This window comes from Phyllobates terribilis, unplaced genomic scaffold (genome assembly GCF_046119375.1).
Source record: "Phyllobates terribilis strain yellow unplaced genomic scaffold, ASM4611937v1 Scaffold_1__5_contigs__length_1240528914, whole genome shotgun sequence".
NCBI lineage: Eukaryota > Metazoa > Chordata > Amphibia > Anura > Dendrobatidae > Phyllobates > Phyllobates terribilis.
This window is the reverse complement of record NW_027362761.1, coordinates 1,148,173,338-1,148,197,206: the sequence shown is the minus strand read 5'-3', so window position 1 is coordinate 1,148,197,206 and position 23,869 is coordinate 1,148,173,338. Positions and strand designations below refer to the sequence as shown.

General features: G+C 48.2%; 1 protein-coding gene across 4 annotated transcripts in view; it reads right to left on the bottom strand.

Moving 5' to 3' along the window:
• The window catches only part of EVC2 (EvC ciliary complex subunit 2), a 232,255-nt gene that overhangs the window by 87,936 nt on the left and 120,450 nt on the right, over window positions 1-23,869 (bottom strand). For all 4 annotated transcript variants that reach the window (XR_012250759.1, XM_073648296.1, XM_073648303.1 and 1 more), the window contains exon 13: window positions 10,846-11,005. Coding sequence is in view for 3 of the 4 variants with exons in the window: in XM_073648296.1 (XP_073504397.1) it covers window positions 10,846-11,005 (160 nt within the window). In the remaining variant the exon portion in view is untranslated. The remainder of the gene's footprint in view (window positions 1-10,845; window positions 11,006-23,869) is intronic.

Genomic DNA, 23,869 nt, shown 5'->3' with positions numbered 1-23,869 from the left:
ACACAGTCCCAGGCACTTACTCACTGGGCCTGACAACTGCGATGAGTTGGCAATGCTGGAACAGAGCCCTAGCGCGCTGACCCCTGCCCAGATGACCGCCATCAGAGAGGAGTCGCGCCGCATCTAGAAAACAATAATACACTTCTGCCCTGGGAGAGTGCTGTGTCTCCCTTCCTTCCTTCGCTGAAAGGGATTTTACAGGTAAGGTCTTACCAAAATCCGTCTTTAAGCAGCAGAAGGGAAGGAAGGGAGACACAGATCCATTACTAGTGGGACGTCCCAAAGCAGTCCAGAACTCAAGGGTGGGAAACCGTGGCAGAATCGCCAACACCCCAACAACTTAGTCAAGCGCGCAACAAGCGCCAAAACTAGATAAAGAGTTAACCTAAACCACCGCCGCCTGCAGGCCCTGCGTCCCAAGGCCGCATCGGCGGAAGCAATCACGTCCACTTTATAAAATTTAGTAAAAGTGTGAACGGAGCGCCAGGTAGCCGCCCGGCAGAGCTGCGCTGCCGAGGCCCCCTGACGAAAAGCCCACGACGAACCAACAGCTTTCGTGGAATGAGCTCGAACCTTAACCGGACAAGGCTCGCCCTTGAGCCGGTACGCTTCCAGGATAGCCGAACGTATCCACCGAGCTATAGTGTCCTTGGAGGCCCGCTGACCACGCCGACGACCATCAGGAATCACAAAAAGAGAGTCAGACTTCCGAAACCCCTGCGTGATTGAAAGATAGAACTTCAAAGCCCGCACCAAATCCAACGAGTGCAAGGCTCGCTCTTTTGGACTTTTCGGATTCGGACAGAGGGAGGGCAACACAATGTCCTGATTGACGTGGAAACGCGACACCACTTTAAGCAGAAAATCGCCACGGGTACGAAGCACCACGCGATCCGAGTGGAACTCCAGAAAAGGGGGCGAGCAAGACAGTGCCGCCAACTCAGAAACCCTTCTCAAAGAGGTGACCGCCACCAGGAAGGCCACCTTCCAAGAAAGTAAGTAAAGCGTAGCTGAATTCATAGGCTCAAACGGCCCATGCTGAAGAGCCTCCAAGACTAGATTGAGCCGCCAAGGAGACACAAACGCCCTCCGAGGTGGAAACTGACGTGCAACCCCGTGAAAAAACGAGCGCACATCCCTGCGCGAGGCAATAGCCTTCCGAAAAAGCACGGATAGTGCAGATACCTGACCCCGCAAGGTACCAACCGCCAGACCCTTGACCAAACCACATTGCAGAAAAGCCAATAAGTTGGGAATGGAAAAAACCCTCGGGTTCCTTGACGATCCAGAACACCATGAATAGAAGGCCTCCCAAATTCTGTGATAAATCCTAGTCGTAGCTGGACCTCTGGCCGCCCGCAAGGTGGCAATGACCTCGGCCGAAAACCCACGACGGGTCAAGATCTCGGTCTCAAGTGCCACGCCGTCAAATGAAGCGACTTCAGGTCCAGATGACGAATGGGACCTTGGGTTAACAGGTCCGGGCGAAGAGGCAGTGGAAACAGAGGCGCCGCCAGAAGAGACACCAGCGTTGAATACCACGCCCTCCGCGGCCAATCCGGCGCCACCAAAATTGCCGGAATTCGTTCGAGTTTGATCCGCCGGATGACCAGAGGAAGCAAGGATACCGGCGGAAACACGTAGATCAGCTCGAACTGGTCCCACGGGGCCACTAGAGCATCTACCGCCACAGCCTCCGGGTCCCAGTACCTGGACATGAACGTCGGAATCCTGGCGTTCAGCCTGGATGCCATCAAGTCCACCTGGGGAGTCCCCCAACGGGAGCACAGCAGTGTAAAAACTTCCGGATGAAGACTCCATTCTCCGGGATCCACCTGCTCGCGACTGAGGAAGTCCGCCGTGATATTCAGCACTCCTGGGATGTGAATCGCGGAGATGGCTGGGACCCTGGACTCAGCCCATACCAGGATCCGAGAGACCTCCATCATGAGTCTGGAACTCCTCGTCCCGCCCTGATGGTTGATATACGCGACCGCTGTCGCATTGTCCATTTGAATCTGGACCGGCAGACCGCTCAAGGGGACCGTCCAATGTCGGAGGCAGAGAAATATCGCTCTCAACTCCAGGATGTTGATCGGCAGAGACGACTCCTCTGACGACCAGACCCCCTGAACCCAGAGATCGTTCCAAACCCCCCCCCCAGCCAGTCAGGCTGGCATCGGTGGTAATGACCGACCACCGTGGGAGGAGGAAGGATTTCCCCAGGGATAAAGCCTCCGGACGTAACCACCATCCAAGAGACTCTCGCACCCTGCGGGAGATACCGACACAGCGATCTAGCGAAGCCGGCGACCGGTCCCAACGGGTCAGAATAAGATTTTGGAGACCCCAGGAATGAAATTGTGCAAACGGTACCGCTTTCACTGCTGCCACCATCAGACCCAGAAGGCACATACACTTCCAAAAGGGACATCGCCATCGCCGATCTCATATCCTGGACCTGGTGACGAAGGATCGCTTGTTTGTCCGGAGGCAGGGACACCACTGCTCGAACCGTGTCGAAAAGCATCCCCAAGAACAGGATTGACTGCGACGGCTCCAAAGACGACTTCTTCCAATTGACCAGCCACCCGAAGTCCTCCAGGTGCTGAAGGGAGAGATCGCGAGGTGTCACCGCCTTCTCCGCTGTGGATGACACAATTAACAGGTCGTCCAGGTAGGGGAGAATCGTAACTCCTTGCCTTCGAAGGAGCGCCATGAGCGGTGCCAGAATTTTTGTAAAAACCCTGGGCGCCGAGGCCAACCCGAATGGTAGGGCCACAAACTGGTAATGGGCCTGACCTATGGCGAAACGCAGGAAGCGCTGGTGAGCCCTGCCGATAGGGACATGCAAATAGGCGTCGCGGATGTCGATCGACACCAAGAAATCGTACTGCGACAGGGCCGCCACGACAGAGCGAAGAGACTCCATACGGAATTTCCGGGTCCGGACATGAACATTCAATTCTTTGAGGTCCAGAATGGGGCGAAACTTGTCCTCCTTTTTGGGGACCACAAAAAGGTTGGAGTAAAACCCCGTTCCCCGGTCCTCCGGCGGAACCGGAACCACCAACCCCTGCTGCAGAAGAGAGTCGACCTCCCGCAGCAGTGCGGCAGCCAGCTTGGGCTCGGACGGGATGCGTGACTGACGAAATCTGTCCGGGGGTCGAGAATGAAACTCTATGAAATAGCCTGCTGACATAACCCGCGTCACCCAGGCGTCCGATACGCTGGATGCCCAAATCGACCCGAATTGAAGCAGACGACCTCCCACCCGAGAGCCCTCGAGGTGGTTCCTGGCGTCAGTCCGCCTTAGCGGGCTTTTTGTCAACCTCCCGTTTGTCCTGACGGAAATGTTGTTTCCAGGGTGTACGGGATTTCTGGGTGGTCTTCTTTCCGGAAGACGAGGGACGACCCGATCTCCAAGAGGGCTAACCGAACCGTCCCCTGGGCCGAAAGGACCGACGACCACTACCGGCACTTGACTTGCCAGACGTAGAAGCCGCTGCTTTCCGCTGCGGCAAAGCCGAATCCTTGGCCTTGGCCTTAGCAATCAGCTCCGTGAGGTCCGAACCAAAAAGCTGACCGCCCTTGTACGCCAGACTCAGCAAACCTTGTTTGGATACCGCGTCTCCAGTCCACTGTTTAAGCCACAGTGCTCTCCTGACTGAGACGGCCGAGGATTGAGCCCTGGACAGAACCGAAGTAGCATCCAGCACTGCGTCCCTGCCATATCGGGCCGCCTCTTCCAACAGCTGGAAGAGCCTTTCCACCTCAGACAGCGGAGTCCCATCTTGCCACGCCGTCCGCAGCTGATCCAACCACCGCAGAGAAGCCTCACTAGCCCACATGGCCCCCAAGGCCGCTCGGAATCCATGACCCGCGACCTCGTAGATGGACTTCGCCGCTAACTCCATCCTTCTATCCAGCGGGTCCTGTAGACTCGCCTTCCCTTTAACAGGAAGCAAAGAGGATTTGCTCAGCTGAGACAATGGCATGTCCACTTCAGGAGAGGGGACCCAATTAGCGATAGTCTCCGTGGAGCAGGGATACAGGGCATCAAAAAACCGCATCCCCTGGAAGCGTTTATCCGGACACAGGCGTTCTTTCTCCACCGCCTCGTTAAGTTCATCGTGCGCCGGCAGCGTCGAACGAGCCCGACGCGACTCCTGATACAGCCGGGCCGACTTGCCAGGGCGCCTCGTCACCTCTTCAGACAGCTGTAACGCTTCCCGCATAGCCCCAATAAAAGCGTCCACGCGGCCCGAAAGCGAAGCAAAGCGACCCTGCCGATCCTCTTCATCAGATTCGGAGATCTCACCAGCAGAGTCTGTCGGAGATTCCGAAGCCTCTGACGCACTGCGCGGAGGAGACAGCGCCACCACAGGCCTGTGGCGCTTCTTGCCTCGTGACGTCGGTTGGGACTTAGCTGATACCCAATGACCCAGGAGGTCAGACAGACTGTCAATGGAGCGAGTGAGCGCTTCCACTTTAACATCACTGAGACCCCGACCAGTGTCGAACCTGACGCCGTCGAAGACCCCGGCGTATCAGATACCCGTGACCGATCCTGAAGCGGACCGGGAGAGAGGTCCGCGCCCCCTGGTTCCTGATCCGACATGCCCCCACACAGTTGCGAGCGTCGTGGATAAGGCGGTAGCAACCCCTTACAATGGGTACGGGAACCGAAGATGTGTGATTCTGCTACCACAGCCTGTTCCTACACACAAAACCCCCAAACACTGAAGGGTTAAAGCTCCTCCTTAAAGGGAGAAGAGCTACCCCAGCTGCCTGCAGAGCAAAAGTTAACCTAACAGACTAGGGTCCAGAAAGGGTTAACTGCCCTGGTGAGGCCAGACCCCTCAGAAGGGGTTAATGCTGCTGACCACGCAATACGCCTTTGTTTTAGAAGGATAGCGGTGTGCGAGTCCCTCAGCGGGGAAGTAGCAGCGCTGTATATAGCACACCCTGTCTACCTTAATAGGCCAGCAGTAAGGTGCTCTGCGCTGCAATAGTGTGAGAAAGGAATCTTCTGCCTTAAAAAACACAAGTGACTCACCAGCTGGCCGGGGTGACTGCTCTTCCTTACACAGTGCTCGGTGTCTGGTGTAGAGAGCGGGGAGCAGGAGGTAGCACGAGGTAATGGCCGGAAGAAGAAGAGGGGGCTGGGACAGCTCCAGCGCGCGCTTTCCTGGCACTTCCTGTCTGAGCTATGATGACAGGCAGCAGAGAGTCGTGAAGCCACGCCCCCCGCCGCCGCTACCAACGGAGCCCTCGCTCCTCCGTCCCTGCTCCCCTGCCGATAACACAAACGCCTGCAGTGGAGATATCCTCCTGCAGGGACAAAACAAGCAGTCACCACTTGAAAACAGTAACAGCGGCTGCCACAGCAGCCGCTGAAGCACTCGGACCACAGAGAACACTTACCCAGCTGAGCGCCACAGGGACCCCCAGGGATGTGTGGCGCCGTGGCCCTTTGCCCCCCCCCCCCCCACGGCGGAGCGCGCAGGGACCCCACAGAAGCGGTGTGCGTCTCCGCCAGGGAGCTCCCTGTATCCCCCGGGACCGGCAGGCTTCTGCGGGGACCTCCTTAGGGGGTATACAGATCTGCCAGGGGAGGGTCAGGGGTCCCAGCAGCGCCGAGACCCCCTGAGACCTCTAGACCACGGGGGGTCCAGGTCTCCGGAGTGAAATAAAAAATTCTTCTGAGTAGCTGCAAAGGCAGCGACTATCCTCTGCGACCTCAAATTTTAGACTGAAGAACATGGGAGTAGGAGGAGTCTAAGCTGGAGGGGCCGGTCGTCACTTTTTCTAATCTGAGGTCAACTATCCTGTGGGGCTCCGCCTACACACTAGTAATGTCTGTGTCTCCCTTCCTTCCCTTCTGCTGCTGAAATCAAACTGTCCACTTAGGAAGCAACACTGATTGACAATCAATTTCACATGCTGTTGTGCAAATGGAATAGACAATAGAAGGAAATTATTGGCAATTATCAACACACACTCAATAAAGGAGTGTTTCTGCAGGTGGGGACCACAGACCACATCTCAGTACCAATGCTTTCTGGCTGACGTTTTGGTCACTTTTGAATGTTGGTTGTGCTTTCACACTAGTGGTAGCATGAGACGGACTCTACAACCCACAGAAGCTGCTCAGGTAGTGCAGCTCATCCAGGATGGCACATCAATGTGAGCTGTGGCAAGAAGGTTTGCTGTGTCTGTCAGCGTAGTGTCCAGAGGCTGGAGGCGCTACCGGTAGAAGGGCCAGTACACCAGGAGATGTGGAGGGGGCCGTAGGAGAGCAACAACTCAGCAGCAGGACTGCTACCTCCGCCTTTGTGCAAGGAGGAACAGGAGGAGCACTGCCAGAGCCCTGCAAAATAACCTCCAGCAGGCCATAAATGTGTATGTGTCTCCACAAACGGTTAGAAACCGACTCTATGAGGGTGGTATGAGGGCCCGACGTCCACAGATAGGGGTTGTGCTCACAGCCCAACACCGTGCAGGACGCTTGGCATTTGCTACAGAACACCAGGATTGGCAAAGTCGCCACTGGCACCCTGTGCTCTTCACAGATGAAAGCAGGTTCACACTGAGCACATGTGACAGACGTGACAGAGTCTGGAGACGCCATGGAGAGCGATCTACTGCCTGCAATATCCTTCAGCATGACCAGTTTGGCAGTGGGTCAGTAATGGTGTGGGGTGGCATTTCTTTGGAGGGCCACCCAGCCCTCCATGTGCTCGCCAGAGGTAGCCTGACTGCCATTAGTACCGAGATGAGATCCTCAGACCCCTTGTGAGACCATATGCTGGTGCGGTTGGCCCTGGGTTCCTCCTAATGCAGGACAATGCCAGACCTCATGTGGCTGGAGTGTGTCAGCAGTTCCTGCAAAATGAAGGCATTGAAACTATGGACTGGCCCGCCCATTCCCCAGACCTGAATCTGATTGAGCACGTCTGGGACATCATATCTCACTCCATCCACCAACGTGGCGGATGCTTTAGTCTAGGTTTGGGAGGAGATCCCACAGGACATCATCCGCAACCTCATCAGGAGCATGCCCAGGCATTGTAGGGAGGTCATACAGGCACGTGGAGGCCTCATTTTGACTTGTTTACAGGATATTACATCAAAGTTGGATCAGCCTGTAGTGTGTTTTTCCACTTTAATTTTGGGGGTGACTCCAAATCCAGACCTCCATTGGTTAATAAATTTGATTTCCATTGATGATTTTTGTGTGATTTTGTTGTCAGCACATTCAACTTTGTACAGAACAAAGTATTCAATGAGAATATTTCATTCATTCAGATCTAGGATGTGTTATTTGAGTGTTCCCTTTATTTTTTTGAGCAGTGTATATACAGAACACTTGTTCAACGTTGTGTATACGGAGATCAGGAAGGCAGTAATAAACCATATATGACTTCTCTGTGGGAAGTTGGTGGTGTCTGACAGCCAGCTCACAGCTCCTGCAGTACCTTGTCCAAGCAGCTTACTCTGCATTGACATTTTAAAACGTCAGTGCAGAGTAAAGTGTGGATCTCCAGGATCTTTAAAGACTATGGTTAAATATTGCCTTGGCCATGAAAAAGAACATGAGGAGTGACTTTCTTAAAACTTGGCATTGAGTCATTACGCTATAACTGTTCCTGGTAACAGAAAAATAAATTGAAAATAAGTAAATTGTCAATAGGGTGACTCGCTACACACTCCAACACTAATCAGTGCATGTCGGGGCCTTCTCTATTGATAAGTGTAAATAGCAATACTCAGTTATCAATTTATTCACACATTTCCAGGAAGAAAAACAGAGGCATTGCAAAATGCAGAGCTCTAAGAAAAGATGGTCCAGGATATTTATGTACCGAAAGAGACATGTCAAAGTCTCATTAGATAACTATAAGTTAAGATAATTTTGCTACCCCCTATTATGAAGATATTGGGGCTGATTAATTAAAACTGTTTAAACATAGATTAGACAGTCGTAAAATGCGCTTAATTTACGGTTTCACAAAGACTTATGCTGGTTGATAAATGTGGCACATCTTCAGACTGTGTAGTCCAAGTTTATACTACAAAGCCTCATACACCTTGACCCACATTGGTTATGTGCACACAGAGTTTTTTGAGGCGTGTTTGGAGCTCTCAAAATCCTCCTCCAAATGTCAAAACTCCTGAAAAACTTTGACTTTCCACTCAGTTTCTGCTCTGAATATTCAGCAAAAAGACTCCTTGTGCATATAGCATAAAGTGCATTTAGCATTGTAAATCTTCTTCAATGTTTTATCCCTAAGGGAAGCTTCACACAAAGTTTTTTTTTATGTGGATATTTTTTCTGTTTGAAAAATCCATTTCCAAAATCCCCATTTGAACATACCCTGAGACTTCAAAAGAGATGACATTTTCGGAATATCAAAAGATTCAGTTCTGAGCGGAGAGAACACTTCAGTACTAAACGTACTCCATATAATGTCCCCAGCCGGGAAGAAGTCTATTATCTCCAGGGACCAATTTTGGATGTTCTTTTCGGGCTGCAATGACTGTAAAAATTCTATATCTAAAGAGAACCTGTCAGCTTTGCCGATATACCTGATTTAGTAAATGCCAATATTCCCCATGAAATGACAATTCTGTAAGCAATTTTTCTGCTAACTCCTCATCGTGCCATTTCTTTGAATATTTTCAAATAAATTGGGTGTTAGTGTTCCACTTGTCAAAGGGGCGAGTCCCTACTAGTACTATTAGAACTGAGAGGACAGTGTGAGTGTGCAGGTACACGCCACTAGCTGGTAACAGCACTGATTGGACAGTGTGAGTGTGCAGGGACACGCCACTAGCTGGTAAAAGCACTGATTGAACAGTGTGAGTGTGCAGGGACACACCACTAGCTGGTAACAGCACTGATTGAACAGTGTGAGTGTGCAGGGACACGCCACTAGCTGGTAACAGCACTGATTGAACAGTGTGAGTGTGCAGGGACACACCACTAGCTGGTAACAGCACTGATTGGACAGTGTGAGGGGACACACCACTAGCCGGTAACAGCACTGATTGGACAGTGTGAGTGTGCAGGGACACACCACTAGCTGGTAACAGCACTGATTGGACAGTGTGAGTTTGCAGGGACACGGCACTAGCTGTTAACAGCACTGATTGGACAGTGTGAGTGTGCAGGGACACACCACTAGCTGGTAACAGCACTGATTGGACAGTGTGAGGGGACACACCACTAGCCGGTAACAGCACTGATTGGACAGTGTGAGTGTGCAGGGACACACCACTAGCTGGTAACAGCACTGATTGGACCGTGTGAGTGTGCAGGGACACGCCACTAGCTGGTAACAGCACTGATTGGACAGTGTGAGTGTGCAGGGACACGCCACTAGCTGGTAACAGCACTGATTGGACAGTGTGAGGGGACACACCACTAGCTGGTGACAGCACTGATTGGACAGTGTGAGGGGACACACCACTAGCTGGTAACAGCACTGATTGGACAGTGTGAGTGTGCAGGGACACGCCACTAGCTGGTAACAGCATTGATTGGACAGTGTGAGTGTGCAGGGACACGCCACTAGCTGGTAACACCCAGCTGTTAATTTATTCATAAATTTCCAGGAGGAATAACAGAAGAAACAACATAATGCAGAAATCTAAGAAAAGATTCTCCAGAATTGTTATTTCATGAATAATACAAGTATTTACTGATATTATCAGAGAAAGGAACGATCCTCTTTAATGTGGAGTGTTATTTATGGAGATGGTGTATAAACCCTACAGGTCGATTAAATGCTTACCAATAGTTTCATAAAAGAGTTGTTAATACATAGTATTATTCTTACGGCCTTTAAAGAGAATCTGTCAATTTGACCCCCTTCCTCCCTAACCGTATATACAGTATGGGTATGCAGATATTTGAAACGTAAATCCATTGTCACCTTTATATCTTCTATCTGTTTCTGCATACCCAAGAATTTAGTGTTTTAATTCACCTGCAATAGAAAGCATTAAGTTCTCTGGATGTGACGGAGCACATCCCAAACTTCTGCCTCCTGAGCTTGTTTTCCCGTCACAGCACCAACCTCTTTAGCTTGATTGATAGCTCACTGTCTGTGTAACATCAAGGAAATCACACAGTGAGGTATCCATCAAGCTAAAGAGGCTGGTGCTGGGCTGGGAAACTTGCTGGGGAGGTAGAGGCTCGGGAAGTGCTCGCTCACAACCAGAGCATTTAATGCCCAAAAGACTAATTTCTCTGGAATGCAGCGACAGATAGAATATATAAAAGTGCTGATGGATTTACATTTCAAAGATTTATATGCACATATATGTGTTTGGGGGGATTGATTTTACGGACACATTTCCTTTAGTCAGATAGCATTCCTATCTCCTGCAGTAACGAAGGACTGGACGTACCGATTCTATTTCCCCCAGTATCTGCTGGCAGAGAAGTGTTAGGAAACCCCCTTACATAGGACATAGTTATGCAGCAATGTATGGGCACCCTAAGACTGATCATATACGTGTGCTAGCTGTTGGCTGGGCACCCATTCGGCAACTATCTCCCCTGACCTCAACATAAATGACTATGGGACAAGCAGACAATTATCATCTTCCGACACAACAGAGAATCAGGCATGTTGAAATTCTATCTGCCCAATCCTTATTTCCTCGGACATCAGCAGTAGTAGCCGCCCCCAAAAGCATTAGATTATTGTACGCATTCACCTCCAGTTTAACTACTGAAGCAAGAAAACACAAAATAATATGTCCCGGTTATCGCTGTACTAAACAATCGAATATATGGCACAGTATAGTTATGTATAAGCCTTCAGTAATTACCTTCTGAGCAATGTGACGGCTTCGCTTATTGCTCGATTTCTGGTACATTTTTCGTGTTTCTTGTTTCAAAGAGTTTTCTAACTTCTGCTTCACTTTAACAACTTCTGCCTGGGCCTTCTCCAATAACATCTGTACCTGAACGTCACTTATGTGCCCGGCCCTGGAAAACACATCCTACATATTAAATTACAGCATAACCAATAAAATAGGGGAGAATTGTTAAATTGGTGTGAATCCAATTACTGGGACCCCACAGTCTGTGCCGGAGCAGAGGAAGTCTGTCATACGCTCTCCCCTGGTTCTCTTTTGGCCACAAAACTTTTGGGCAGGAAGTTGTATAGAGCGGCTGGTCATGCCTTTCATTCCGTTCAAAGTCTAAAAATTGGGTTCAAATCGTCAAGGCATGTTCTTTGTTCTAAGTTATTGAGATATATGGTCAATGATTTAAAGAGATTGTTCAGTTTCACTAAAATCTTGGGTTAAAACTTTTGATCCATAACAACAATATAAACATTACTTACCAACTGAAGCCCCTGCCGATCCAGCACCACTTCTCCCTTAAAAGAGTGTTTTCAAGTTTGGAAGTTATCTCCTATCCATTGAATAGGGAATAATTGCTGGAGGTCTAACCGCCGGTACCCTCGCCAATTATAAGAGTTGGAAGGGACCTCCAGGGTCCTCGTGTCCAACCCCCTTGCTCAATGCAGGATTCACTAAATTCACTAAATTATCTCAGACAGATATCTGTCCAGCCTCAGTTTCCATTGAAGGAGAACTCACCACCTCTTGTGGTAGCCTGTTCCACTTATTGATCTCCCTCACTGATCCCAAGAACCAAGGCTCTGCAAACAGGGCTTGAATAAATGTAGATATGGTCCAAGCCAAGTTACATACAATCAATGTGAACAAGGCCGCAGGGCAGATGGCCTGTCTCCAAAGGCTTTTTATGGAACCTGTCATCATGATGTTTTACCCCAAACTAATATCATTTATATAAAGAGGTTTTCTTTCTGATTAAATCCTTACCTTTCTTGTAGAAATCTGTTAAGAAGTTTTAAAGAAATTCAGTGTTGCAATTTTATGCTAATAAGTGCAATGGGCAGGCCCCGCATTTACAGCTCTCCTGCCTCGTTCTCTATTCCACACCCACTGCCGGGCTCCTGTTTCTTATTGATAAGTCACTGGAAAATGAGTGACCCGTCAGTCAGAGACAGAAAGCAGTATGTGGGAAAAAATAATATCAGCGATAGCCAGCAAAATTGTACCAAGGACAAAATTTGTCAAACCAACCTGATAAGTTTTTTATAAAGAAGTGAGTAGAAACCTGAATGGCCCTCCATGTGGAAATAGGGCCTTGGACTTTGCAAAGGCATCTGACACTGTCCCATATAGATGCCTAATGGGTAAATTATGGTCCATAGGCTTAGAAAGTAATTGGATAGAAAACTGATTAAAAGGGCGCAGTCAGACGGCCATATAAATCAGGGCAAGATCGGACTGCAATGCTCGGACTAGCCGGTGGCTCTCTTGACCTGAACGTGACAGCTGCATAGAAATATTTGAAGCTGTCACGCTCGGGTCCGTGCATTGTGATCTGGACTCAGTCCAATTTATAAGGCCATCTGACCGCGCCAAAAGAGTGACCGACCGCACCCAAGGAGTTGTGGTGAATGACTGCTACTCTAAATGGTCTCTGGTTATAAGTAGTGTTGAGCCACCCCCGTAGTGTTCGGGTTCGGTTCGGTTCGTCGAACACCAGGATGTTCGAGGAACTGTTCGTCGAACTGTTCGTCGAACACCTTAGAACACCGTCGAACACCTTAAAACCAATGGCAAGCAAACAAAAACACATAGAAACACATAGAAAACACCTGCAAAGGTGTCCAAAAGCTGACAAACTGCTCAGAAGACACTCTCTTTAAAAAAGCCGGCCGGCAAATTCAGCAGCGGCATACACCGGTACCCGACAATTTAGACAAGAAGGAATAGAGCATCACACATAGATTAGATAGATAGAAACATGTCAGTCACACATATAAGAAGCACAGTGACAGTGTTGGTTACTGCACTTGTCATTTAGTGTAAAGGATTTATTAAAAAAAATATTAGTGTTTTCATGCACCGTCTCTTTAAAAAAGCCGGCCGGCAATTCAGCATCTGTACCCGACAATTTAGAACAGAAAGAATAGAGCTTCACACATAGATTAGATAGATAGAAACATGTCAGTCACATATATAATAAGTACAGTGATAGTGTTGCTTACTGTACTTGTCATTTAGTGTAAAGGATTTATTTAAAAAAATAATAGTGTTTTCATGCACTGTCTCTTTAAAAAAGCCGGCCGGCAATTCAGCAGCGGTACCCGACAATTTAGAACAGAAAGATAGAGCATCACACATAGATTAGATAGATAGAAACATGTCAGTCACATATATATGAAGTACAGTGATAGTGTTGGTTACTGTACTTGTCATTTAGTATTAAAATAAAGGATTTATTATTAAAAAAATTGGCGTGGGGTTCCCCTTAATTTTAGGCTCTAGCGGCGGTTAAGCAGACGGCTGGGGCAGATGTTTGAAGCCTGGGAAGGGGGTAATACCCACGGAGCTTCCCAGGCTACTAATATCAGCCTCCAGCTGAATACATAGCCTTTACTAGCTATTAAAATGGGGGACCCCCCCAAAAAAAATGACGTGGGGTCCCCCCTAATTTAATAGCTAGCAAAGGCTAGGCAGACAGCTGGGGGCTGATATTAATAGCCCAGGAAGGGAGCCATGAATATTGGCCCCCTCCCAGGCTAGAAACACCAGCCGTCAGCCGCCCCAGAAATGGCGCATTCATAGGATGCGCCAATTCTGGCACTTAGCCTCGCTCTTCCACGCTGCCCTGGTGCGGTGGCAGGGGGTAATAGGGTTGGGGTTGATGTCAGCTTATAATGCCAGCTGACATCAAGCCCAGGTTAGTAATGGAGAGGCGTCTATAAGACACCCCCATTACTAACCCCATAGTCAAAGTTAAAAAAAACACAAACACCCAGAATAAAGTCCTTTAATTGAAATAAACACACAATCCTTTATTGTTCTAAATTAAACCATACTTACCATCACGCCCATTCCAGCTGAAGCCAACGATCTCCTGCAATAAAAGAAAAATAATAAAGCAACCTCATCCTTACCTTTCCATGGTTCCCACGACAGCTTCAGCTCTGCTACATCGAGATGACAGGCTGGACCGCAGCAGAACGCTGCCATCCAGCCTGTCATCCCGCAGACACTGAGAAGCGCAGGCTTGCTTGCGCTGCTCAGCGTCTCTCTGTGACGACATCCAGATGAGCCGAGTTCATGTCCAATGAACTCGGCTCACCTCATGCACGTCACTGACAGCGTGGGAAAATTCTCACGCTGAAGCGCTGATTGCAGGAGAATTTTCCCACGCTGTCAGTGACGTGCAGGAGGTGAGCTGAGTTCATTGGACATGAGCTCACCTCATGCACATCACTGACAGCGTGGGAGTATTCTCCTGCACTCAGCACTTCAGCGTGAGAATTTTCCCACGCTGTCAGTGACGTGCATGAGGTGAGCCGAGTTCATTGGACATGACCTCGGCTCATCTGGATGCCGTCACAGCGAGACAGTGAGGAGCGCAAGCATGCCTGCGCTTCTCAGTGTCTGCGGGATGACAGACTGGATGGCAGCGTTCTGCTGCGGTCCAGCCAGTCATCTCGATGTAGCAGAGCTGAAGCTGTCGTGGGAACCATGGAAAGGTAAGGATGAGGTTGGTTTATTATTTTTCTTTTATTGCAGGAGATCGTTGGCTTCAGCTGGAATGGGTGTGATGGTAAGTATGGTTTAATTTAGAACAATAAAGAATTGTGTCTTTATTTCAATTAAAGGACTTTTTCTGGGTGTTGTGTTTTTTTTAAATACTTTACTAGAAATTCATGGCGGTCATGTCTAATACTGGCGTGACCCCATGAATTTTGGGCTTGGGGCCAGCTGATAATACCAAGCTGGCCCTAACCCCTTTATTACCCAGTGAGCCACCGCACCAGGGCCCTGGATGAGTTGGGTACAGCGCCAGAAGATGGCGCTTCTATGAACGCGCCATTTTCCGGGGTGGCTGCGGACTGCAATTTGTAGCGGGGGGGGGGCCCAGAAAGCTTGGGCCTCCCTGCGCTGCAGATTCCAGCCCCCAGCTGCCTAGTTGTACCTGGCTGGACACAAAAATAGGGCGAAGCACCACGTACTTTTTTTTTAATTATTTCATGAAATTCATGAAATAATTAAGAAAAAAAGGGCTTCCCTATATTGTTGTGTCCGGCCAGGTACAAATAGGCAGCTGGTGGATGGGGGCAGCCCGTTCCTGCCTGCTGTACCTGGCTGGACACAAATATAGTGCGAAGCCCCACTTCAATTTTTTTTAATTATTTCATGAAATTCATGAAATAATTAAGAAAAAAAGGGCTTCCCTATATTGTTGTGTCCGGCCAGGTACAAATAGGCAGCTGGTGGATGGGGGCAGCCCGTTCCTGCCTGCTGTACCTGGCTGGACACAAATATAGTGCGAAGCCCCACTTCAATTTTTTTAAATTATTTCAGGAAATTCATGAAATAATTTAAAAAAAATTGACGTGGGGCTTCGCACTATATTTGTGTCCAGCCAGGTACAGCAGGCAGGAACGAGCTGCCCCCAACCACCAGCTGTCTATTTGTACCTGGCCGGACACAACAATATAGGGAAGCCCTTTTTTTCTTAATTATTTCATGAAATAATTTAAAGAAAATTGACGTGGGGCTTCGCCCTGTTTTTGTGTCCAGCCAGGTACAACTAGGCAGCTGGGGGCTGGAATCCGCAGCGCAGGGAGGCCCAAGCTTTCTGGGCCACCCCCGCTGCAAATTGCAGTCCGCAGCCACCCCGGAAAATGGCGCGTTCATAGAAGCGCCATCTTCTGGCGCTGTACCCAACTCATCCAGGGCCCTGATGCGGTGGCTCACTGGGTAATAAAGGGGTTAGGGCCAGCTTGGCATTATCAGCTGGCCCTAAGCCCGAAATTCATGGGGTCACGCCAATATTAGACATGACCACCATGAATTTCTAGTAAAGTATTTAAAAAAAACACAACACCCAGAAAAAAGTCCTTTAATTGAAATAAACACACAATTCTTTATTGTTCTAAATTAAACCATACTTACCATCACGCCCATTCCAGCTGAAGCCAACGATCTCCTGAAATAAAAGAAAAATAATAAAGCAACATCATCCTTACCTTTCCATGGTTCCCATGACAGCTTCAGCTCTGCTACATCGAGATGACAGGCTGGACCGCAGCAGAACGCTGCCATCCTGCCTGTCATCCCGCAGACACTGAGAAGCGCAGGCTTGCTTGCGCTCCACTGTGTCTCTCTGTGAGGGCATCCAGATGAGCCGAGTTCATGTCCAATGAACTCGGCTCACCTCATGCACGTCACTGACAGCGTGGGAAAATTCTCCTGCACTCACCGCTTCAGCGTGGGAGAATTCTCACACTGAAGCGCTGAGTGCAGGAGAATTCTCCCACGCTGTCAGTGACGTGCAGGAGGTGAGCTGAGTTCATTGGACATGAGCTCACCTTATGCACGTCACTGACAGCGTGGGAAAATTCTCCTGCACTCAGCGCTTCAGCGGGAGAATTCTCACGCTGAAGCGCTGAGTGCAGGAGAATTTTCCCACGCTGTCAGTGACGTGCATGAGGTGAGCCGAGTTCATTGGACATGAACTCGGCTCATCTGGATGTCGTCACAGAGAGACGCTGAGCAGCGCAAGTAAGCCTGCGCTTCTCAGTGTCTGCGGGATGAGAGGCTGGATGGCAGCGTTCTGCTGCGGTCCAGCCTGTCATCTCGATGTAGCAGAGCTGAAGCTGTCGTGGGAACCATGGAAAGGTAAGGATGAGGTTGCTTTATTATTTTTCTTTTATTGCAGGAGATCGTTGGCTTCAGCTGGAATGGGCGTGACGGTAAGTATGGTTTAATTTAGAACAATAAAGGATTGTGTCTTTATTTCAATTAAAGGACTTTATTCTGGGTGTTTGTGTTTTTTTTAACTTTGACTATGGGGTTAGTAATGGGGGTGTCTTATAGACGCCTCTCCATTACTAACCTGGGCTTGATGTCAGCTGGCATTATAAGCTGACATCAACCCCAACCCTATTACCCCCTGCCACCGCACCAGGGCAGCGTGGAAGAGCGAGGCTAAGTGCCAGAATTGGCGCATCCTATGAATGCGCCATTTCTGGGGCGGCTGACGGCTGGTGTTTCTAGCCTGGGAGGGGGCCAATATTCATGGCTCCCTTCCTGGGCTATTAATATCAGCCCCCAGCTGTCTGCCTAGCCTTTGCTAGCTATTAAATTAGGGGGGACCCCACGTCATTTTTTTGGGGGGGTCCCCCATTTTAATAGCTAGTAAAGGCTATGTATTCAGCTGGGGGCTGATATTAGTAGCCTGGGAAGCTCCGTGGGTATTACCCCCTTCCCAGGCTTCAAACATCTGCCCCAGCCGTCTGCTTAACCTCCGCTAGAGCCTAAAATTAAGGGGAACCCCACGCCAATTTTTTTAATAATAAATCCTTTATTTTAATACTAAATGACAAGTACAGTAACCAACACTATCACTGTACTTCATATATATGTGACTGACATGTTTCTATCTATCTAATCTATGTGTGAAGCTCTATTCTGTCTGTTATAAATTGTCGGGTACCACTGCTGAATTGCCGGCCGGCTTTTTTAAAGAGACGGTGCATGAAAACACTATTATTTTTTTTGATAAATCCTTTACGCTAAATGACAAGTACAGTAAGCAACACTGTCACTGTACTTCGTATATATGTGGCTGACATGTTTCTATCTATCTAATCTATGTATGATGCTCTATTCTGTCTGTTATAAATTGTCGGGTACCGCTGCTGAATTGCCGGCCGGCTTTTTTAAAGAGACGGTGCATGAAAACACTATTATTTTTTTTGATAAATCCTTTACGCTAAATGACAAGTACAGTAAGCAGCACTTTCACTGTACTTCGTATATATGTGGCTGACATGTTTATATCTATCTAATCTATGTGTGAAGCTCTATTCTTTCGGTTCTAAATTGTCGGGTACCGGTGTATGCCGCTGCTGAATTGCCGGCTTTTCATGTTTCACTGTTGGCACTGTTCCCATCGATTTGGGCAATCACTGTAATGCCACAACCACCATGGCTGTGGCATTACAGTGAGTGGCAGACAATCCCTGCATGATTGGTGCTCTAAATAGCGCCAGACATGCAGGACACGCTTTTGGTGCACGAACAGTTATCGAACATAACCTCGAACAGCCGAATTTTTTGCAAATCGTTCGGGTTCGTCGAACAACTCGAACACCGCCCAAAACAGCTCGAATTTGAGATTGGCGAACAGTTCTAGTCGAACACCGCTCATCTCTAGTTATAAGTGATGACTCCCAAGGTTCAGTGCTGAGTCCACTATTATTAAACTTATTTATTACTGATATAGAAGAAGGGTTTATGTTGTTTCTATTTTTACAGATGACACCAATCTATGTAGTGTAGTGCAGTCGATGGAGGATGGTCATACATTGCAGGCTGACTTGGACAAACTGAGTGCTTGTGTATCCACTTAGAAGTTGAGGTTTAGTGTGGAGAAATATGAAGTTATGCACATGGGCCCTAATAATATGCAGGTATCATATATTCAAGAAAATAGTAAAACTAGGAGAGTCACTTGTAGAGAAGGATCTGGATGTACTTGTAGGTCACAGACCAAATAACAGCATGAAATGTTAATCAGCAGTTTCTAAGGTCAGCAGGATATTGCCACGTAATACAAGAGGCCTGGACTCGCGGGACAGGGATGTAATACTACTATTTTATAAAGCATTAGTACAGCCTCATCTGGAATATGCAGTTCAGTTCTGGCCACCAGTTTATAAAAAAGACCTCCCCATGAGTTATAAAAAGTACAAAGAAGAGACACAAAAGTGATAAGGGTCATTAAGGGTGTTAGCAACGAACAAAGATTATTAAAATCACATTTATTTAGACTTGAGGAAAGACAAAAAAAGAAGGAACATGATTAACTTGTACAAGTACATAAATGGCCCATACCAAAAAAAATGGTTAAAAACAGTTTCATGTAAAATGCCCTCAAAAACAAGAGAGAAAGAAAGGTTCAATCTCCAGAGGATAAAAGACTTCTCTGGAGCTGATCAAACCTATGTTCAAAAAAGACCTAAATGCTTTTTTAGAAGAAAACATCATAAATAATAATATAAATGTGTAAAATTCTTGTTCGGAATGTTAGTCCAGTCGATCAGTGGAACTCTTTTCGGGCAGACGGAGTCATGCATTGTGGATGTACCTATACTCATTCCCTTTATCAATTGAATTTGATGGACGTGTCTTTTTTCAACTGTACTATGTAACTCCTAACTAAGTAACTACTGCAGTGAATGGGCTGAACTACAATACCACAAACTACCTGTGGGAAGGGGTGGCACTGTTTTTAGAAGAAAGCATGTTTTTCTACTCCTTGACAGCCACTTTAGTTCTAGATAAAATGCGTTTTGGCCAAGAAGCTTAGGCTGATATTGACTCTATGGGGCATCACCATACACCATGACACTATTGTATTACATAAGGATAGAAATCAGGAGACCTTAAAACTGTAATGCAAAATACAGCAGAAAGGATTTATTTAACCTTTGAGCTGTTTTTCTTATGGATTAGTTCTGTATTTCGCAGACCTGAATTACATTGTTTATTTCCAGCCTGTGGACAAGTTAATTCCCACAGCTGTCCTTTGTGTGACAGCAAGAATATAAAACTTTGACCCGGTTGGGTTCTCACTAAGCCATGTGACCTGAGAATTTCGTCAGGTGGGTACAAGAAAGACAGATAATGTATTTTCTGCAGACTGCCAGCTGGAAAGATTAATGTCACCTTGCATCAAGTGAAGGAGAATTCAATGTATTAATCAGCATTTTAACTGTATTAACAGGATACCATTGTAAAGACGTAAAAGCCGGAAAGAATACTGATAGAGAATGCTTTTGGAAGGTAACTATTAAGAGACAACAAAACAATTCTCTCCAAATCAATTAATAATTATCCAATTAACCAATTATTATAATTAAGAGTTATAATTTATTGGTGATTATAGGATAATAAATTAGAGAATTAATTATAGGGGTTGTCTGAGAGTAAGATATGGATGACATAATTTGTGTTATGGTTGTGTAACGACTCACACGGGAAAAAAGGTAAAACGCTAGAAACTGCAACTGACCCAGCTGGTTCCTGTACAGACTAGAGATTATGACCCTGCAGTCCCCAGAGGCTCCTATGTGAGTTGGAATAGCCCTAACAACAGACTAAACAATGGCAGCTCAGATCTATGCTGACGTACCGGAGGGCAGAGCAGAGTGAAAATTACCTACAGAAGGGAAGGTGCGCTGAGATAGAAAGAGATCCCAGAATGAGTAAAAAAAAAACAAGAAATACAAAATAAGGAGATAAGGTATGTACTTCTAGAGTATGTTGTCTACTTCCTAAACAAGAAACAGAAGGTAGGTGCAGAGTGAAAAGCATATTCAGCAGAGAGATGAACCCTAGCTGGTCTTTCACTGACTGGCTTAAACTACAGCTATATGGCTGGACATTCAAATGAGAATATCACCAGCAGGAAATACCAGGAGGGCGAAAGCATATTTAGCCGCACCCAAAAGGTGATAGAGCAGGCAAATTAAATCGCCTATTATCCTTGCTTTAGTCTTTTTAGGTTATCAGACAATAAGCACTCAAAGAAAAGGTGTAGCTGCTGTAGCTCGGCGGATAGAGAAGCTGACCACAAAGCACAGGATCAAAGGTATGAACCCAGACGCATGACAAATTGTCAGCTGTGGCACCGGGTATTATCCTTAAAGGATTTACCCCATATTCTGTACTCAGGAGTGCACCCTGCTTCCCGCTTCTCCTGATTTATTGACAGTTCAGTGCAGATGGATGGTTCTGTCCCTGGCCCGAGCTGTGAGCGCTGTCATGCTGCTAGATGCAGCTTTGTCTCTTGCTCACTGAAAGAGTGCAGGGGGACTAAAGTTAGTGGGATCCTGTGACCTGGCCAGTTTCAGAGCAGAACTTGAAAGAACCAGTGCATAGAGGAGACCACCGCTGATAGACTGCAGAGATGGCTGGTAACCTCTGCAGCAACCAGTAAACCTTAATGCTAAATATCCCTCCTTTCTTGAGAATGGAGAAGATTTGTAATAAGTAGTAAATTACAAAATTGCTTGTTTTTACAAACACTTTGTAATTTTATCAATGTAAGAAGATGAGATAACTTTTAAAGGTGAGTGAACAATAGAACTTCCAACACCCAGCACCCACCTTACATCACTCAGTGATGTCTGGTGGCACAGCCAGTGTTAGTTCACAAAGCCGAAAAAACACCACTTCACACATTGTGTAGTGGTCGTTCTCATGTACTGGAGCTCATCTTTGAAGTTAAAGCTATCTGAGCTCCAGTACACAGGGATGGCTGTGGTGGTCTGCTTTCATACACTGTGAACCTCCGGCGGCAGTGGAGCCAGATATTCGCTGTATGATGGTGGTACTGGGTGTCGGGAGAGGTTATCAATACCTTAGTCCTGAACAACCCTTTTTTAACGAGAAAAAGCTGAAAATTACACTTTTACGTTCTTTATGACTTATGATCACCACCACTGCTGCTGGTTCAGATCTCAAGCACCAGTCGACATTAGTGTCATGCAAGGTGAGGGAAGGAACAAGTGTACAACGACGGGAAGTGGAGGAAGGAAGCCCAACAACTAGGGAAAGGTGGAGTGGAGATCCCTAGTCAGATCTAACATCACCCTGACTACCATATATAGGTTCTGCACCTATTGCTGAGCAGGAAACCTAATCCCTGAATGTCCCTAGAGCTAGGCCCTAGGTAGGGAGGGTACGGGGTGAACAGTAGTCAGGCCCCACTTTAACTAAAGACAACAAGGTAAACAAACAAAGGGGATACACTTAGCTTGAGAAGACACCAGAGAGATAACGCCAACTGTCCTCCAAGGGATGTCCAAGAAAATGCTAGCCAACTACTAGTACTCCAGGCTTGGACAGAGAAAAATAGAACTATCACCGGCGACTCTCTGGAGACACAGAGTTTTTAACTACCAAGCATGGTGTAACATACCGGGCGGCGTCCTTGCATAGTGGTCCATCTCCCACTGTGCAAGAGCGCGCACTTGATCTCCAATCCAGAATGTCTCTCTGGCTTCCCTCCATGCTGTCTGTTTGCTTCTGTTTCTGCTGCTTAATGGCGGCGCCCGATCACTTCCTGCTTTTTGTACCTGCTGCAGGCACACCCCTTGTGCGTCCTCAGCCTATTGCTGTCTGTCACCTGGTATTTAAACCATATGCTCCAATTAACCCATGCCTGAGCATCTTGCCCTGTCAGTTGGCTTCTTGTCTCTGACATGCCAGGTCCTGTGTATGTTACCTGTCTTGCAGTATCTGTTCCCGTGTCTGCACTGTGTCCTACCTGTGTACTCTAACCTGCAGTCTGTACACGCTCTCTAGCCTGTTGTCTTCTGCCTATCCTGGAGGCTGTATTTCCAGGCCCGTGTGAACACGCTCCTAGCCTGTTCTTTCCGCCTTCTAGGGGCCGCATACCTAGACCTGTTCCTGTATCTTGCCTGTTCTTGTCTGTATACTCTCCTAGCCTGTTACCTGTTTTCCTCCATGTCCGTACCTTCCCTTTTCTTGCAGAATATGATCCCGTACCTATCTCCTACTCGTTGTCTCTGTACTCCCGTTTGTGAGTTTAGAGTCCACTCGCTACTTCATTGCAAGTATCCTGTATGTACCTGGTTCTGCCTTTCCCTTCCAGTCTGTTTCGTGTGAACAGAGCCCTGTCCCCTCCGCTCTGCCTTGCTTGCCGCTTCGGCGGTTCTTGCCTGCTCAGCCCTGTCCACCGCGTCTGCGGTTTCGCTTTGCTCAGCCCAGTCCACCGCGTCTGCGGTTTCGCTTTGCTCAGCCCTGTCCACCGCGTCTGCGGTTTCGCTTTGCTCAGCCCTGTCCACCGCGTCTGCGGTTTCGCTTTGCTCAGCCATGTCCACCGCGTCTGCGGTTTCGCTTTGCTCAGCCATGTCCACCGCGTCTGCGGTTTCGCTTTGCTCAGCCCTGTCCACCGAAACTGCGGTTTCGCTTTGCTCAGCCCTGTCCACCGCGTCTGCGATTTCGCTTTGCCCAGTCCTGTCCACCGCGTCTGCGGTTTCACTTTGCTCAGCCCTGTCCACCGCGTCTGCGGTTTCGCTTTGCTCAGCCCTGTCCACCGCATCTGCGGTTTCGCTTTGCTCAGCCCTGTCCACCGCATCTGCGGTTTCGCTTTGCTCAGCCCTGTCCACCGCGTCTGCGGTTTCGCTTTGCTCAGCCCCGTCCACCGCGTCTGCGGTTTCGCTTTGCTCAGCTTTGTCTACCGCGTATGCGGTTTTGCTCTGCTCAGCCTTGTCTACCATGTCTGCGGTTCTGCTCTGCTCTGCCTTGTCTACCGCGTCTGCGGTTCTGCTCTGCTCGGCCTTGACTACCGCACCTGATGTTTCGCTTTACTCTGTTTGTTTACCGCATCTGCGGCTCCGAATTTGTCTCCCAGTCTGTACTGGACCCTACCCAGCCTGCGCTCTAGTCTGCCTGTTCCTGTATTCCCCGGTGTGGGTCAACAGCCGTGTCCGGAGTCTGACCTGGAGTAGACCCTGGTCCCTCTGCTCGGTTTCTCCCTGGTGCACTGGCGTCGTATGCCGTCGTGCGACCTTGGTCGGATCGGGCAGATACTTAGTTACGCCCCTCCAGGCACTCTCCGGTCCATGGCACAGTGGAACCACTAAACACGCACACGCCAGTCAGTCCGGGCGTGTGCATTACACATGGGTGTGTCAATTAGCAGCAGAAGGTGGAGGTCGCTGCTGGGTCCTAACAGAGGAAGGATATC